The sequence below is a fragment of the Argopecten irradians genome, chromosome 5 (assembly GCF_041381155.1).
Source record: "Argopecten irradians isolate NY chromosome 5, Ai_NY, whole genome shotgun sequence".
Lineage (NCBI taxonomy): Eukaryota > Metazoa > Mollusca > Bivalvia > Pectinida > Pectinidae > Argopecten > Argopecten irradians.
In genome coordinates, this window is record NC_091138.1 from 21,431,480 (window position 1) to 21,449,956 (window position 18,477).

At 35.1% G+C, this 18,477-nt stretch overlaps 2 protein-coding genes across 3 annotated transcripts; one reads left to right on the plus strand and one right to left on the minus strand.

Annotated features, from left to right (window-relative positions):
* Positions 1-4,038: 4,038 nt before the first annotated feature.
* LOC138324526 (membrane progestin receptor gamma-like) lies at positions 4,039-6,089 on the minus strand. Its single transcript, XM_069269580.1, has one exon. It carries the CDS (start codon positions 6,076-6,078, stop codon positions 4,855-4,857), a length of 1,224 nt encoding a protein of 407 aa, XP_069125681.1. The 5' UTR covers positions 6,079-6,089; the 3' UTR covers positions 4,039-4,854.
* Positions 6,090-11,123: 5,034 nt separating this feature from the next.
* Positions 11,124-18,126, plus strand: LOC138323203 (uncharacterized). 2 transcript variants are annotated; one of them, XM_069267617.1, is made up of 3 exons: positions 11,124-11,204; positions 16,093-16,325; positions 17,039-18,126. In XM_069267617.1, exons 2-3 carry the CDS (start codon positions 16,221-16,223, stop codon positions 18,053-18,055), a joined length of 1,122 nt encoding a protein of 373 aa, XP_069123718.1. In that variant the 5' UTR covers positions 11,124-11,204; positions 16,093-16,220; the 3' UTR covers positions 18,056-18,126. The 2 variants fall into 2 exon arrangements, with proteins under 2 accessions (XP_069123718.1, XP_069123719.1); XM_069267618.1 differs by lacking the exon at positions 11,124-11,204 and adding an exon at positions 12,757-13,326.
* The last annotated feature ends 351 nt before the right edge of the window (positions 18,127-18,477 follow it).

Genomic DNA, 18,477 nt, shown 5'->3' on the forward strand with positions numbered 1-18,477 from the left:
GTCCTGCATTTCAATGAAAAGAAGGCAAAAATGTACCTAGTACTCAGGTCGCTGTATATATAATCATGTAGGTCTATTAAAAATAGTGCATTAGACAAAAAGGTCTATATCTGATGTTAACTTCCAAAATAATGGTTACAGTGTACATGGGATTTCCTCATGTAAATGACACAGAAAAAAGTGATTGAGATAAATGCCATACTCATGAACAACATGCAATTCAGATAGAGGTTTTCATTGCAAAAATCGAGCATTAGATAAATAACAATAAAAATCAATTATTCTGAGATCTGAATATTACCGTCATAGACCATGATTATTTATAATACACCCAAACAGATATAACTCATGTAGATTGATAGATCATTACCTTTTTCAATAGCATTTATTTAAACATTAGTGTATCTGTTACAAATAATCATAAAAGCACAAACTTTATACAAAAAAGGTGAATAAAATACAAAATTTATTTACAATTTGAGTAGTGTTTTTATTTTTCCATGATTGCTCTCTCAAGATTGCAACAGACGTTTTACAGTTTGGTCCAAATTGCTTTACTTTAAATAAAAATAAATTATTCACATAAACATTTATTGTTTAAGTTACACACAAATTAAAAAATATACTAGAACCACAAAGGATAAGGAACACATTTTACAAAGATATATATTACATAGAAATGATTTTGATTGTTACTTTGAAAAAAAAAAAAAATTTACACAATATGTTTTTACTTAATATTGAACTGGCCTGTTTTTGCACAACGATCGGCACGCCATAAAAGTCTCTTTTGTCTCGTCGTGATCTGAAATAAATTGAATAAATCTTACACCTCTAACATTGTTGGAGTAATGTGACTCAAACCTTACATACGAGGAACGCATGTTGATGATGACATTAAATGTTTACCAATATTCATCCTCCAAATGGACATACAGACAGGTCACGCTTGCAATTTAGAATTAAGAAAGAAATTTATAACAGAATAGTTTAAAGATTACCGACACATTGATTATTTTGATATTATAGTCTAATTTATTACATACTATTTTATTACTATTTCTTACTATCCTATCCTAATAAATCCGATTAAATCCTCCGTCATTCAATAAAACTATAAAAGAGATTAAAATAAAATGCCTTGTTATATTGCACAGCTCGAGGGTACATATTGCTATGGTAGAAGTTTGATGAGTCGCTTCCATACATGATGAAGGTTGGGTAACGTCATATTTGTTGCTTTATTTACACGTTTGCATCGTTCAAAAATTTCCGTGACTGCCATAAAAGTGTCTCGTCGTGATATATTACGTTTTTGTTTGAAAAGTACTTAGGATAATTCCAAGTGAAAACGATTGGATGGATTACTCTCTAATGGAAACGCCCCCATTTCCTGATAAATTTAATTGAACTCTGGATTTGCATGATATGTATGTATCAGTAAGAAAACGATGCACAATTTTAAAATGTTGTAATAGTGATGTCTCAAAAATGGGGGCATTTATCAATTACAAGTATGGACTTGTAATTTGTTGAGGTTAATACTGACAGCACTGGTAACTCTAGTTAAGAAAACACCTTAGCAAAAGTTGCTAAAACCTTTCTTTTTTCCTTTAGCAAAAAAGAAGTGTTGCGAGCAGAACGCACCTAGTGCCCGACAAAGTCACTTTTTTGTCCTTTACAAAAAATATAAGTGATACAATAGCGCATAGGGCAAACTTTGCATGGCTTTTAATTGCCCAAAGTAAATTAAGAATATAATAAAAGAACATGATATTTTCATAATCCTCCACATGTTCCTCCCTATTTCTCTATTAAGCCATAATCAGGCCATTATTTTTTCAGTGTAACACTTGGAATAACACACTTAAATTCCATCTTAAATCATATGGATTTGATAGATCAGGTATTGAGAATTAACTAAAAAATGAAATTACAAATACTATTTCTTCTATTTTCTTAATTCAGTTAAGAAAAAATGTTAAAATGATTATTTTTATTTTAGCCATTAGTGTCTACCATAAGCAAAATGCCCAAAATGCTATCCATAGATTGAGCACAGACCAGGGCAGTTTAACACCATATTAACCGAATCAAAGGTCCTTAAATTGCATTAGATATGGGATATCTTTTAACGGGTGCTTATTACTTTCAAGAAAAACGATGGCCATGGGACCACACCCTGGTGAACTCAAGAATTCGAAAAGTGAAATTCCCAATAGTGCATAATTATGTAATATTAACTCAAAGTTTTTAAAATAAGCAACACATATGATGTATCTACCTCCAGGTGACCATGTATTAGCCAATGGCAATAGTGGAAAATCAAAGCATATATAACATAGATGATTACTAGCATTTCAATTATTATATAGTTGCATTCCCAATCATATATAATAGTAACGCTAGTTTTTGAATAATTTAATGAACTCAAGTAATGAATCTGATGGGAATTTTAGATACTCATGGGAGAAATGTTGGTGATCGACACACTGCTTTTAGAGGATGTATTAAAGTTTAAATTTAGTGTTTAAATGTAATCAGAGTTAATTCTAAAATGAGCAGGGATGGAGTGGATTCACGGGAGTCTGGTAGCTACGCGCCTGATTACCATTTCTGCCTCTGTGATCTTCCTTCTGTGAGTCTTCTGAAAAGACTTCCCTTCTGCCATGGAGAAAATGGCCTCCGGAAACAATTCCGCCACTGAAATCGATTCTCCAACTCACAGGGATCTGAAAATTATATACATAGTTAAGCACTGTACTGTAGAATACAAATTTTACCTATTTTTGATCTAAACCCCTAAAACGTCTCAAATTGTCTATTGACACTCTGGGCGGTCAATAATGATGTAACTGGATTGGACTTAGTCGATCATCGGCAATGTGTACAATTACGTGTTAATTATCATACATAAAATGTAGACAGCGAAGAAATGTTCGCGATTGCAAGATAGCTTTCTCTGCAAGAAATAACTGCTAGTCCAATGTGTAATTTCTGTCTTAACTTAGGCGCCGTGAAATTTATCACCTGTTGTCATTTAATGCCGAAGGGAAGTTAAACTAGGAAGTTCAGCTAAATTATACGCGTGGGCAATCTCGCCAAGGGTGTATTGCGGTCCCTTGGAGAAATTGCGCGTGAAGTATGAACATACTCGGTCTTTTTAGTTTTTTGTGTGTTTTTTTTTAGTTTCAACCAGGGTCATGTAAGGACGTGCCATGTTTGTTTGTGGAGAAAAGTCGGAGTGCCCGGAGAAAAACTAGCGACCAGCGGTCAGTACCTGACTACCGCCTTACGTGGGATTCGAACTCGCGACCAAGAGATGAAGGGCTTGTGGTAATATGTCGGGACATCTTAAGCACTCGGCCACCGCTGCCTTTTAGAACCAGGAGTGATATAGTGTTTTGAATCTCACATCATTTGTTTACCATCATCGATATTCCAGGGGTTACTATCATTTTAATATCGGTCTGAAGACATTTCACGAGAAACAAACTGAGCAACCACAGGCATACAGTTTTTTTCTTTGAAGATTAACATAGAACGATTGCCAATTTCAACTCCATACCAATGTATTCTTATTCGGTTGCTTCGGTGTAAATCAAAGGACGAAACTACCTGTTTCAGCTTTTATCGCACAAATTTAGAGCCTTCAGTTTTGCAAGGGATGGATATAACGACAGTGATAGTAACCCCTGGAAAATTGAGGATGTTTATTTTATGTGACGATCGACACCCTTTCCCCCACAAGATCACGTAGATAACACTAGAGTCTAGAAACAACCATTATTGTTCGCCACACTCATATTTCATGACGTTGCGTCTGTTCTTTGAAATTACACGTATGACGTCACAATATACGCCTTATATGAACAGGCATTTTTGAAGGAATAGTTCGGTATTTTACTTAATAACGCGATGATGTCTATATGGTTTATAATAAACGAAAAACACAAACTCCGTTTTGTTAAAAACTATATGTACATCGACATATTGGTTTTGAACAGGAGGCATGAAAAACAACAGAAATGACATAAATCATTGTTTAATTCAAGTTGGTTTTATTCCGTAAGATTTTAAGGATAAAGGCGCAAACTCTCCCACTTTAAAAATTACTGTTAACAAAACATCCGGCCATCGGGTGATATTAATCTGTAGCGTAAAATTACTAAAAATAACAATTAATAAAAAATATGTACAAAGTTGGAAGGATATCCATCACATATCCCAGATATACATTATGTATATATACACGTACAATGTATATGGGTACACGAGGTATTGGAGAAAAGTAAAACGAAACACAAGGATATCACATTGGGCATGGCGTCATAAAAGACAATTATAAAATGTATGCAAAAGTCAGTCTGATTAAAATACAGATCCTTATAACCACTCCGTTCAATAGAGGATCTGACAACATTTTATAGTGGGTCATGTTCGTTCGTGCATTACCTTTCTACGTCAATTGTTAACGTCATTTCGTCCCAGTGTACTTACACATTTAACTTTGTTGTGCTCTATGGACGAGATGACTACGTACATGAAAATGATTCTGACTTTTGTTTTCAAACAGTTTCGTTCCCAGTAAAGATTCTGGCAGCAGCAATTTGATTGGCCATGACCCCTTATGGGATGTTGTCAGATCCTCTTATTAAAGTAGTGATAATAAGATCTGTATTTTAATCAGGTTGGCACAAAGTTTGAACCATTACAATAGTTATAAAAACGTATATGGGATTATTATATAAATTGCAATTAAAACAGTTTACTTTGTCCCATATTTCATTGGAATAGGAAATAATTGGCTGTTAGGCTGAAGCAGAACTATCGTGTTTTTAGACCTTTTTATAGTTACTGTGATTTGTCGTTAAGGTATTCATTGTCTGAATAATGACATCCAGAAGCATGAAGTCCGTTTAAGGGTTTCTGAAGTGACCTATCATCCAACATCGACTTGGAATGTCCCCCTAAATAAGAATATGGAACATTTATGTCTCCGTCGAAAAGACCATCGTCTGGAATATGTGTTTGATCACATGTCGTGTTGTTATCATCCTCTGCGTCTTTAGAAATACTCACCTCACTCGGTTTTGAGTTTTGTGCTACTTTAATGATTGCAAAGAGAGTGGTCACAGCAATTACAAGACAGTTAAAATAAACGACCAACATCACTACCCCATACGAATTCTCCTTTGTTCCCAGTTTTCTTGCCATAAACTTGATAAATCTGGCAGAGGACGACGATTTCAGTTCTTCCAGCGTCGCGTTGATTAAATTATAAACAAATGCTACCATGATAACGTGCTGTAGCTGGTGAGATTGGCCAATGATATCAAACAATTTTGGAAACCAGCGTTCCGGTACATGAGCAGAATACACAAGAATGTTGAGTTGGAAAGATATCAAGTGATATACATGCAGACCCAATTTGTCGTCATGGTAACCATGCGACGGCCAGAAATAACGTTGTATTAACGGCAACATAAACCAAAAATAGCTTGAGTAAACAACAAAGCATTGTACTACCTTGCAGAGTTTTTGGTCTCTTCCAATACGAATTTTCGTAAAAGAAAGTAATACTGAAAACTGCATTGCTAAATAAATACATACAGGCCTTGACCATTTCACTAGAAACGTCGCCAGACCTTTCTCTCTGGTAAAGTAAGTATGACTTATCAGTGTACAACCCATGGAATAGATTCCTATGGCGTTGAAATCCATACAAAAGCAAGCATAATGAGCTACTTCTGATTTGTCGCCGAAAGTGTGAGCGAATGAGCTGACAGCCAGGAGTGCCAATTCGCATAGCAACCCAGCTCCTAAAGGTCGAAACTTGGGGTCGTATACAATGTCAAAGGTCAAGGAGATGTCATATGTTCTGTATGCTATATATAGGAAGCCGATCACATGCGTCCATACGTTGAGCGTCTGATTGTTGGCATGGAAGACACTGATGACGTAATAGATCCATGGTTGATTCGGACGGCGGTATCCGGTAAGGATGTGCTTCTTACAAATTTCAGAAGGCATGCGTTCGGCCAAGGTCAAGGTCGGCGGTGAATTAGGGAACTTCATTGCCTTTAACCCTGAAAATTGCATTGAAATTAGTGTTGAGAAGTGAAAATAGATTTCAAGTCATATGACCATCTTTATGAACATCGCCAATCTAATTAAAACCGTATTTTTACGTATCCATTTTATCCTATTTAACGAAATTAATGAAACACTGACACGGTAGTCGTAAGATTTGCGTATTCAGCTTGCCAATGTCAGAAAGACGATTTAGTGATCGACTGAAATCCCTGAAGATATTGCTTTAGATTGTCATGTGTACGGTAAACAGTGGAATTCTGGTAAAATCAAAAGCAGAGATCCATGTAGCGATCATTGATTCACAACACAAGTGTAGTTATCAAAACCAAGCACATCGACGTATGTTTTATATTTCATTATTTTAGGATTTGATTTAAACTCTTATTTCCAAAAATCTGTATTAAAAACTCATTTATTTATTTATTTTTTACTTTTCAGCAAAGACGATATTTAAAATGGAGTTAAACGAATCAAACAATACGAATCACGCTTTGCACTCTTCTCCACAGTCAAGTGTTCGATGTGAATTTCCTTGAAAATACTTTTCACTACTTTTTCGAATGTCCATTTTATATATCAGACACAGTATCTGGATTCTTGATTAACTTGAATGTTCCAATTTATCTTAATTTAGAGCTAAATGGAAGCGAAAACATGTCTGATGAAATTAATGCAAATTTATTTCTTCAGGTCCACAATTACATTGGGTCCAGAAGCAGGTTTTAGAAAAATATTTTGGTTCATTTATTTCTCACTCTAATTAATACACGTATATATCATGTATATATTCAGTTTGTTGTGTTTTAGGAGAGGGTTTTCGTTAAGCTGTAATAACTTGTACCCAATCCCTTGTCATGTTGCCGATCGATGTGTGTGTCGAAATGCTCTAAGGATGATCGAATAAGGGCTATTTACATTAAGCATTCGTATACGGATACGTATTTGAAGAGGAGTGATCATTATTTATAAAAATTGATGATTTTTTTCAATCTATAATAAAACTAATGTTATCGTAACTTATTTTGATTTGATTTGTGTAGTTCAATGTAGTATCTGGTAGCTCTGTTTGACCTATAATGCAAGATTTCGTGCACATGTGTGTACCCACAGGGACCTGGCACGATTTTTTTAAAACTAACAGAATACTATGTATAAATTATAGATACTATAATATATTCATATGTATTCTGTTAGTTTAAAATTTTCATGCCAGGTCCCTGTGTGTGTACCTGGGTGAACCGTAAAGGAGCGGAGCTGTACGCTAGTCATTAGTGTGGTTCTTCGGAGCGAGCATTGACTAAGGTGAATAGTAAATATAGAAGGAATATTTCTCATAACTTTTATCATACCAATTTTGTTCTATGTGTGTATAAATTACAAATTAAAATTAAGAACACAAAATCAACGTAGTTTTTTTCTAGTAAATTTCTCGTTTTCCTTTCTTAGTTCTTTTCTGGATTTAGTTTTCTTGTGTTTCTTTGTCTACTTCTTTTTCATTGAAGGATATATAGCCATTCTGATGTCGCTATCTGATATATCACTACTTGTATGAGGGGCAACTGACGGGCGTGATACAGGTTGATACAGAATATCTGTACATATTTGTATGATATAACATTTACTATTTTTAGACGTGACTATTTAAATCTGCAATAATGAATAATGATTGCTCCCTTCAAATACTTGTCCGTATATTGTAAATATCCCTAGTAGTGACACTATAATATTTATATCATACTGATATCAATGTGGCTAATAAATGTAAACCAATTTCAATCCAGAAATAATATGAAAAGCTTATACAGTAACACAGCGCCATCTCTGAAACATATTATCTGACGAGGTTGTAGGAAATCATGTAAAAAACCAACTTAATACAGTCTGAACAACCTATCAATAAAAACAACATTATCTCCTAGACATTTATTGCGTTACTGTTATTGATACAAAAGATGCCAGTGATATTTATGTCACTTTCTAAAAGATTTTAAGACAAAGCGCAAACTGTTATCGTAAGGTGTGCTATTTTTTTTATCAAAATGACGTGAATTAAAACGTGCGTTATGATTCAACAAATCCAGAAAAAATGTCTGTGTTTCTAATAAACAATGGAGAAAAGGTATACATGTACGAGTAAATATGTAAAACATGTAGTTCTAATAAGTTGATTTGCCACGTGTTTTTAAAATATCGTATTATGTAGCCAAAAGTGTAAGATTCTATTTACCACATAACTAATGTTTATGGAAATATAGACAACACTTTCAATTCCAATTTCGCTTCTGTTTAGGATTCTATCGAGACACTAACAGTTCGACGACATATTTTGATATGACATCAATACAATAGTGCCGTTACACAACATACAAGGTATATGTTTGTGACAATATTCATGACGTATAATTACCTTTGACCACCAATTTCCACGGAGAAATAATCGAAGCTGACTGTGGACAGTTAATCAGTGTATATTAATTCCTGGTATATCGATTCCTTGTATACATGTAAAGTGCAGTGAGTGATTTATCATTCCTGTCATTATCTTCAACCCCGAGGGGTCGGGCAATACGCCATGGCCTGGGAGTTTAGCGTCATATAGAGCGGCTTTAGTAAGTAACAAATTTGCTTTGTAACATGCGTGCTATTGCTAACAAATGAATTCATACACGAATAATTTGATAAAGTAACAAAGGACAATTAAAAAAAATAAAACTAGGTTTTCAGCTCCTGACTGTTTTAATTTCTAGAGTATACATTATATATAGTATATATAGCATTATACTTCTTAAATGCTTAGTTGCATTACCTTCAACAGGTAAACAACAGGGAATGGAAGTTTTTGCCCTAGGCTTTTATCCACTTCGGTGAACATCTATGTACATACACGTATAGATGCCTTATTTGACTTACATAAGCTTTCATATTTGGCAGTGCCTTTTGGTCAGCCTGTCGACAAGGAAGACAAATCAGCGGATGCTTCATTTTTCCTATGCAAGTTTGTGTCTGTTGGTTAAAAAATAGACTAATATAATCTTATAGTTGTTACCCCCCCCCCCCCCCCTTGAGGGTGAAACAGGGACGATTCCAACCCGATGAGTAAGATTCTTTGTCAAACACGAGGCTTGTCGAGTGTTTGGCAGCATTTAAAGAACCCTTTCCTTAGGATCGAGTTTGAAATATTACCTTTAAATTGAGTCAAATATAGTAAAGTAAAATTACTTTAACAATTAAAGGCCCAATACCTTTCCGGAGGTAAAACATAAAGGTTTCTCGAAAACATAAATAATGTCAAAAAAATATATACCCATGGCCTAAGATGAGGTTACAACACAAACATACGCAAGATTTCCTGTGAAATATACATGTATATGATAACAGTGGAGAGTCATTTCGCTGTTTTGTCGTCTTGCGCAGTGATAGCCAACTACCGCGCGGTATTTAGAACGACGGCGGGAAACATAAGACGACCCGCGTTATGAAAACTAGCATCTTATTTATTGAAATAAAATTATTCACAAGCTGATGATACGTGTAGTATTAACGATAAGTTAATAACTTTTGCAACTCGATGAAATGATCGATCTCTTTGTACATTCCCAGTTTAAGTATTGGAATGGTCGAGGGCCTTTAAAGGCCCACTTCCCTTCCGAAATGGCTTTTAATTTTTAAAATGGGAATGTAAAACAAGATCGATAATTTTGTAGAGTCTTAAAAAGTATTAACTAACCGTTAATACTACATTGATCATAACCTTCTGAACGATTTGATTAAAATAAATAAAATGTTTATTTTCATAACGCGGGTCGTATTATGTTTCCCGCCGTCGTCAACTGCGCCAGACGGCAAAACAGCGAATTGACTTTCCTTTCCACTGTTTTCATATATTACGCAGGAAATCTTGCATATGTTTGGTGTCGTAACCTTATCTTAGGTCATCGGTAAGCATTTTCTGACGTTATTAATGTTTTTTAAGAAACCTTTATTTTTTGCCCCGGAAAGGTTATGGGCCTTTAATGTTAGCTGTTAATGTTAATTTAATGTTAACTGTAGTGCATTCCATTTTTTTTTCATACCCCGATAAAACAAATTAAACAATAGTGACATCAATGCTTAAATGCAAAAAAAATATTGGCCAATCAGAAAGCCAGATTTGGTATGAAAACAAAGAAAAATTAATTATGTAAATATAAGCATTGAACGTCTTTCAGTTGTCATCCATAGCCAATAAATGCCAGCTGGACCGAGACAAATTCAACACGAAGCGCTTTGAACATGGAATTTGCGCGCGACTATGAATAATTTTGATAAGACAGAGGAAGGTTTTCGATGTAGCCCATGATCACCTAGATTGATGATCACCTTGCATGCTTACTTCATGTCCGCATGTGCTAGTTAGAGGTGTGTGGAATCATGGTTAGGCGATCTTAGTTTCATTTTCCAAAAAGTCATCGGAGGGCTAGGATGGCTTCCTGCACAATGTACAACAATAATGAAATATTTTCCATATCAAAATGGATTAACGTTTGTATGGTTTACTTGTATAAGTAAAATTCGTATATCCAATTATTACATGTATAATTGGATATACGAATTTTACTTATACAAGTAAACCATACAAAGTTTTTACAAAAGTTGAAAAAAATCAGTACTACGCGTATATATATATGTGCAAAGGATTATATGGCCAGAGACATAGATAGTAAATCTCTGATATTATCTATATTTCTCGGATTATACACAAACTAAATCAGCTATTTTATGGAATCACAAAGTCTGTCAAAGTGACTATATGATATAATAATGTCATTCAACAACAATATTATAAAAATTATATAAATAGTAGCCTATAAAGATTCTCCGATCGGTACTTCGGTCAAATTTAATAATGTTAGAATATTTTATTGTTCTCTAAATAAACCAAATGGACTGTTTGGTGTCATGTGCTTTTATGACCGCTATTAGTTAGCCCATCCCAACACCAGCAGGCGCTATTTTGCACCTCGCCTGGTCCTGGTTGGTTAATAGTTTAGCAATCTGTGTCAGACGAATGCTTGATCGGAGCTGAGGAATAGCATATTGGAGGAATGTTTGGAAACGGTGAAATTCCGGTATATATTGAGCTAATTGGATATACATAAACTGGGTCGTTTTTGAAAAAGGCTAAAACCCAAATCATGATATTACTTGTCAAATGTTTTGTCTACGTGGATGGCACAACTCGTAACCTTCGTCAAAATGGGTTACACAGTTATGAGTAACGTGCCCCATTTCGACGGATATAGGTTGCTAGGCTAGTAGGTTTATTGACTGTATTGCCCACCGTCATATTAATTTGTTTGACATTGTGTCCGCCCATAGTTTCTCGTATGCGCGTCCCGATTTCAGATTGACATTTTCTCTATTAGTATCACTGGAATTAGGCCTACCATATCGCTGTCACTTGCACAGGACTCTCCCGTATATTACAGGCGTCTGCTTCTGGTTTGATTTTTTTTCTGCTTGATTTTTCCAAGGCTTTTGACAAAGTTCCACAATCCAGACTGTTATCTAAATTAAAATACTATGGTATCAACCCAAACGTGGTTAATTGGGTTTCTTCTTTCCTAAATGACAGACATCAAAAAGGTTATACAGAATCATAGGTATTTAGCACGCTGATAAGTCAAAGACCCATTAGGCCTATAGACTAATATATATATATATTATACAGTTATTGAATGGGTATGAGGGAAATAGCACTTTTATTGTCCCCCGAGACATAAACTATTTCCCGAGGCGAAGCCGAGGGAAATAGTTGTGTCAAGGGGGACAATAAAAGTGACATTTCTCGAATAAACACATTCAATAAGTGTTTTATTATACCGTTGAGAAAAATGCTATAACATATAACCTGTTGATATTTTCACTTGTTCCACATTCCATGTCATCGATAGTGCCCAGTGAATTTTCTCGTACGTAGTCCTTTGAATATGAACTGCTATGTATTTCCACTGTCCCTATCGGTCAACAATTTTTCGAAAGATTCCTAGTATAGGTTGTCAAATCTGGAGGCCGTGTTGTAAACAAGTTGTCGTCTGCAGCGTCAAATCTAGATCACCTAAGCGCTTTGTGATTTTTTGGTTGGGAATGAGATACAGTCAGAGAGGTTCCAAATTAAGTACTCCCAATGCGTTATCCAATCAAATTCATGATTAAGCAAAAGTCCGCGAAAATTTGAATGCAGGTAAATAGCTCATTTTCAGGTAAATAGTTCGAATGACTATTTACCCGGTAAATAGTGGTTTTAAAAGACTGGATTTGAATAGCATTTATATTCTCTACTCTTTATATAGTGAAAAAGAAGCGAAGGTATAATAAATACTATTATGGCCTGGTTGAGAGAGCACTATTGCCTCATAGTATTGTCGAGGGATGGAATTGTGCACGAGCCAAAGGCGAGGGCACTATACCATCAAGAGGTAATACTATGAGGCAATAGTGCCCTCTCAAACAGGCCATAATGGGTTTAGTACATCACCCTCACATGAGACCCATTTTCATGTCATCGTAACAGACTCACCTCAAGCCAGACATGAAGCGACACCTTGCAACGCTATCTTCATTTCCACACCACGTTGTTACATTAAAAGTGCAAGATATGAATTGTCGTTGAAATCTGTATTTCTTTAAAACGGGATTCAGCTTCATGAAGATTAAAAGTAGATCAGTAGAACATGAGTGCTTTGTAGAAAAGCAACATTTGGTTCCATCCCTGCACACAACAGCATGTCCGCCATCTTGACGTCTTGGTCGAAGTGCAATGTTATAATGACGTCAACTAGTGATGACGTCACAATACATTCACGTTCAATATCGTACCACTTCAATAGTGCCTGCCTGCCCGGGCACTATTGCAAATAGTACCCATGTGTGTAGCCAATCAGAATACTGTATTCTGTCACGTGATGTACTAATAGTCTATAGTGGGTCTTTGACTTATCAGTGTGCTAAATACCAATGTACTGAATGGAACATACTCAGATAGGGCCCAAGTCCTCTTTGGGGTTCCCCAGGGAACAGTGGTAGGCCCACTTTTCTTTCTCGTATTCATTAACGATATAGTAGACTCTGTTTCTTGTAAATTAAATTATTTGCTGATGATTGCCTTCTCTACTCAGCAATCTCCTCACTGCAAGACTGTCAGAAACTGGAAAATGACCTGAAATCACTTGATGACTGGGAAAATAAATGGTAAATGCAATTTAATGCTAAGAAGTGTGCTGTCATTAACATATCCAGGAAGAAAAACCCTATTAAATTCAATTGCACACTACACAACCAAATTTTAAATAATATAGAATCTGGAAAATATCTAGGGGTCACCATCAACCATGACCTAAATTGGAACACACACATTCATACCAAAACAAATAAGGCCAACAAAACTTTAGGATTCCTTAGACGCAATATGTCATCATGCACAATGAAAGTAAAAGCAGCCACATACACCACACTTGTAAGACCATATCTCGAATATGCAGCATCCTGCTGGGATCCATACACATCAGATCAAATCCTAGCACTCGAAAACATCTAGAGACGGCTGCAAGGTATGTTTACAACCAATATAGAATTAGGGAACCAGGTTGTGTCACCAACATGATAACATCATTAAACTGGGAACCCCTGCTACAAGAAGAGCTAAAGACAGAATTACCATGCTACACAAAATCATAAATAAGCATGTGGATATCGACCCATCACATTAACATATAACATTAGGTAGCAGGAGAACAAGAGGTGCACACAGATTAAATCAGATACCTTCTAAAAAAAACCGCTGCAAATTTTCATTCTTCCCTCGTACCATCATCAAGTGGAACTCGCTACCAACATCTCTAGCTCAGGAGCCTGTCCTGGACAAGTTGCGGACAACCCTGGCTAGACACAACCTCCCATAATAATATACACGGCCTGTTTTTATCTATATAACATAAAAAAACCCATACATAATATATTGATGCCACCTCCAAGGGACAAATGCACTCGAACCTTTGAGCCTGTCCCTTAAAGGGCCACTACCTTTCCGAAACAGCTTTTAATTTTTAAAATAGGAATGTGAAACGAGATCAATATTTTTGTAGAGTCGCAGAAGTTATTAACTATACGTTTACTAGCACACTTATCACCACCTTCAGAACTGTTTAATTAGAATAGATAAAATGTTAATTTTCATAACGCGGGTCGTTTTATGTTTCCCGCCGTGGTCCTAAATGCCGCGCGGCAGTTGACTATCACTGCGCCAGACGGCAAAACAGCGAAATGAATTTCCACTGTTATCGTACATTAGACAGGAAATCTTGCATATGTTTGGTGTTGTAACCTCATCTTAAGCCATCGATATATATTTTCTTTCGTTATTAATGTTTTTAAGAAACCTATAAATTTTGCTCCGGAAAGGTAGTGGCCCTTTAAATTGGAAGAAGAAGATAAAAATATAATAACCTACCCCTACTATATAATGGGTAGGATATTTTGTTTTTCCAAAACCAGATGCAGACGCCTGTGCGTATATGCAGGATAGTCCTGCATTTGAGTAACAGTCCTGTATATGAGGGATAATTTTGTTACACAAATGCAGGATTCTGTGAAATGAAAATGGATAAAGTTAATTTAAACATGTTTATCAAAATAGGGAACCATAATTTTTACATGGTAACATCACTAAAACAACTTTCCACATTATTTCTCACATAGAAACAAATTTTATTTTCTAAATGTTGGTAATAGTCACAAACAAAATTACCTCTATTGCTTACTATGGGGCTAAAATAGAACACAGGTAAAATGCAATCAACCATGCCATTATTTGCACTAAATTTCCCATATGGCTATACACTGTAGTCTATGGAGAGCACCTAAATTGTCACTTTATGACATTTATAGTGAAATAATAGAATTCAATAGTTCAGACACAAAAACATAGAGTCTTCAATCAGTTACATAGCTATCTAAAAATTATGATGCACTTTTTGATACAAAATTTTAAAACAACTTTATCCATTTTCATTTCACAAAATCCTGAATTTGTGTAAAAAATTTATCCCTCAAATACAGGACTGTTACTCAAATGCAGGACTATCCTGCATATATGGGAGTGTCCCCAACTTGTTGCACTTCATTAGGCCTAAAGTTGCAGTCTTCTACTGTAATCCAATAATATTAAATATCAACACTACGTATTAATGATCATCATCGATACTCCAGCCCAGGGGTTCCGATCACACACAATCTCTACACCCCTGGACTATCTCATAGTAAATATGAAGGCAGCTCAGCGGAAAACATTTGATCAATCACAGGCTAGCAAAGATTTCCTTTGAAGACTACTGTTATACAGCTCTTTTGATGTACATCAAATGACTAAATTACCTGTTCTATTCTGTTGTCTTCATAGTATGAGATAAGCCAGGGGTGTAGAGATTGTAAGTGGTCGGTACCCCTGGAATATCGAGGATGATTAATGATCAAAAGTGTCTGGTCGTGACTCGAACCTGCAACCCCAGACTTACTGGTCCACCGCTCTACTGACTGAACTAAAGGGACATTCCATCTAGCGTGCATATTACTAGATACAAATTAAAACCTGCTACACAGTAAATTAAAAAAAACATTGTTAATTTTGAAAACAGCTTTGGCATCAAAAGGTGGTGAAGCATAGAAGTATGGCAATCTAGTATTAGTGATACAGTAATGACAAATGCTAATGAGACACTGAAAAAAAAGGAAGTTTGGGTTAAAGTAATGTGCACTCCTACTAAAGTTAATCAAGATGTGTTAATTACCTGGAAGTCCTATATGTTGTTCGACAGTTGCAATGTTTATTTGATATTCTGGGAGTTGAATAACATCCTCTTAATATGGTAGAAGTAAGCAAGTAAACCAAACAGACTGTTCTTATGTGACAAATTATATTTATTGTGAACAATGACTCATCAGTGTTATTTTCAATTTCAGAACTTGAAAAGTGAGTGGTGAATGGACCCTTTGATGGAAAGATTTACATACTTTCTCTCAGACTAGCTCTTTTCACCTGACATTTATTACACAAAGCATCTTTGCAGTATAAATGAACAATCAGCAAAATGAATTGTTTCATGGAAAATTTCAGAAGAAATCTTCTACAATGCAGGCAAAGGCAGTATGTGCAAATTATATCAGCTTCATGTAGGATTGCTTTAGATGAAAAAGTAAGTGAATGGTCTTTCAATTACAATTACTCAATAGAGGGGAGTGGGAAGAGGGGATTTAAGATATTTTTATGGCTAGCTAGAAACTACAGTGTACTGGTTAATTAACAATTGTAATTGAAACATATCAGTGATTAAACTCTTAGGTTAATGACATGCAAAGTTTCCATTACAGTTGTCGATAGTGAAGATTTGTTTCCTCACAAAAGACTGAGAAAAGAAAAAATAAACAAAAAAATGCAGTTGGAAACACTTATAGAGATCTGGGATGGTAAGACCTTGGAGGCTACTGGTCAATAAAAGTCACTATTAGAATTACATGAGTTCTACTGTAGACCTCTATTTCTCTGCTTTGTTGATCAATAGCCTTCATTTGGATATTCTGTATTTGCATATTACAGAGACATTTGCCCTTGCAGTAAGGTATAAATCATACTTTTCAAAGACAACGACATGAACTGCGTACACAAACTAATCGATACCTACCCGCAAAGGAGCTACATGTAACTCTGTAATATGCAAAGATGGAATACACTATTGACATTTTACAAATGCCTTTATAGATAGTTTTGGATAATGCAGCTATACATTGAATATTCACTTTCATTATTGTAATGAAGGTCTTTATGGATTTTGTCCCCCCTTTTTAGTTGCCTTCATACAGATTGAACTTTTTATATGAGTTTTATTGACCCTAATTTTCTATCTTTCAGTACATGCTATCAGAAGGTCAAAAGGTTATTGGGACAAAACTGAGAAATGGAGGAAATAAACATGAATGGAACGTACAAGACATCACAAAGCATTCATCTGCTTTGGAGTGTAAATCGGTGGAGTTGGTGCATTTGGCAAAGATTTCTAAATTGAAATACAGAAACAGCTGGGGCCAAACCGTTTCTAAAATCTACACACTTAGACAACATGGATATTCTATTCCACAAGTGATCTCTCATCATGAAATACTTTCTTTGAAACATAAGAAACTGAATACAATTTTAGATATGATTAAAAATGAGCCTTCAAGTATGTGTCGACCACCTGTGGAATTCTATACCGGTGATCGTTGGTTGATTCGCTATTTTCTCCATGCAAAAAATAGCACAGCAGACAGTCACAAGTCTGACACATATGCCTGGACCCATTCTATCACTAACAGAGAAAATATTGTGAAATATTTTGAAAGTAAAGGCATTTATTTTTCTGAAGAGGACATTGCTAAATATGACAAATATAATATTTTGAATCGAATGAGTTATGAAAAATTTGTGTCTCTTCTTGAACATACTGCTGAAGTTGGAGAAGAAGTTGTGAAACTGGATTTAGAAAAAATTCTTAGATTCTGTTATAGCAATAAGATTTTCTCTAGATCTAAATCAAAGAAACACTGGGAATTCTACGAATGTTTAAAAGACCATGCTGTAGATAATGATGTGAAAAGCTTGGTTGTAAAACACGAAAAAGAGGTCGTCGAAAATCTTGAGGTTTTAAAAAGTCATGGATTCTGTTTGGAAGACATTGTTTCCTGTCCATTAGTAGTATGTCATTCTCCAGAAATCTTAATTGTTTATTTAGAGAGTCTCAATGAAAGAAAAATACTGACGGATGACAAGAAAAAAATCCTAAATTTGATACAGTATTATATAGAAAGGAACCACAGGTTCAGTATGCAAGTTGTGAAAACCGAATTCCATGCTTTCTTATGTTATGAGTTGAATGTTTCTTCCGAGTAGATACTAGTGTTTTTTGAAGCATACAATTATTTGCAATTTGTTTTTGTTAATAAATTATATATCAGTATTGACATATGAGTTGTTTCCTCTTCCTATGTACCTGGTGTTCGGTCTTTCTATCCTCAGTATCCTGTGGATATTTGTAACTTCTAATGATGACCCTTTATCATTTAAGGTGGACTGATGTAAACCAAACTATTTTTGTGGTGATCATACACAAATCTAGAACATTTTCACAGTGATTTGAGAATTATAATTGTCAGTAAAATAGGCAAACATTAAAACACGTAAAAATTAAACTAACTAAAAAATTTGAATAATATTCAAATTGTCTCTTTGGTAGTTTGTCCTTAAGTCTTTACATGTAACTAGTATTGAAGGATTGTCTCCCTTGCATGTTTACGCTATATTTCTCTCATATC

Coding starts and splice junctions, on each gene's coding strand:
- LOC138324526 (XM_069269580.1), bottom strand. CDS start 6,078: ATGAAGTTCCCTAATTCACCGCCGACCTTGACCTTGGCCGAACGCATG.
- LOC138323203 (XM_069267617.1), top strand. CDS start 16,221: ATGAATTGTTTCATGGAAAATTTCAGAAGAAATCTTCTACAATGCAGG. Junction 16,326..17,038: donor GGATTGCTTTAGATGAAAAA/GTAAGTGAATGG, acceptor TCTATCTTTCAG/TACATGCTATCAGAAGGTCA.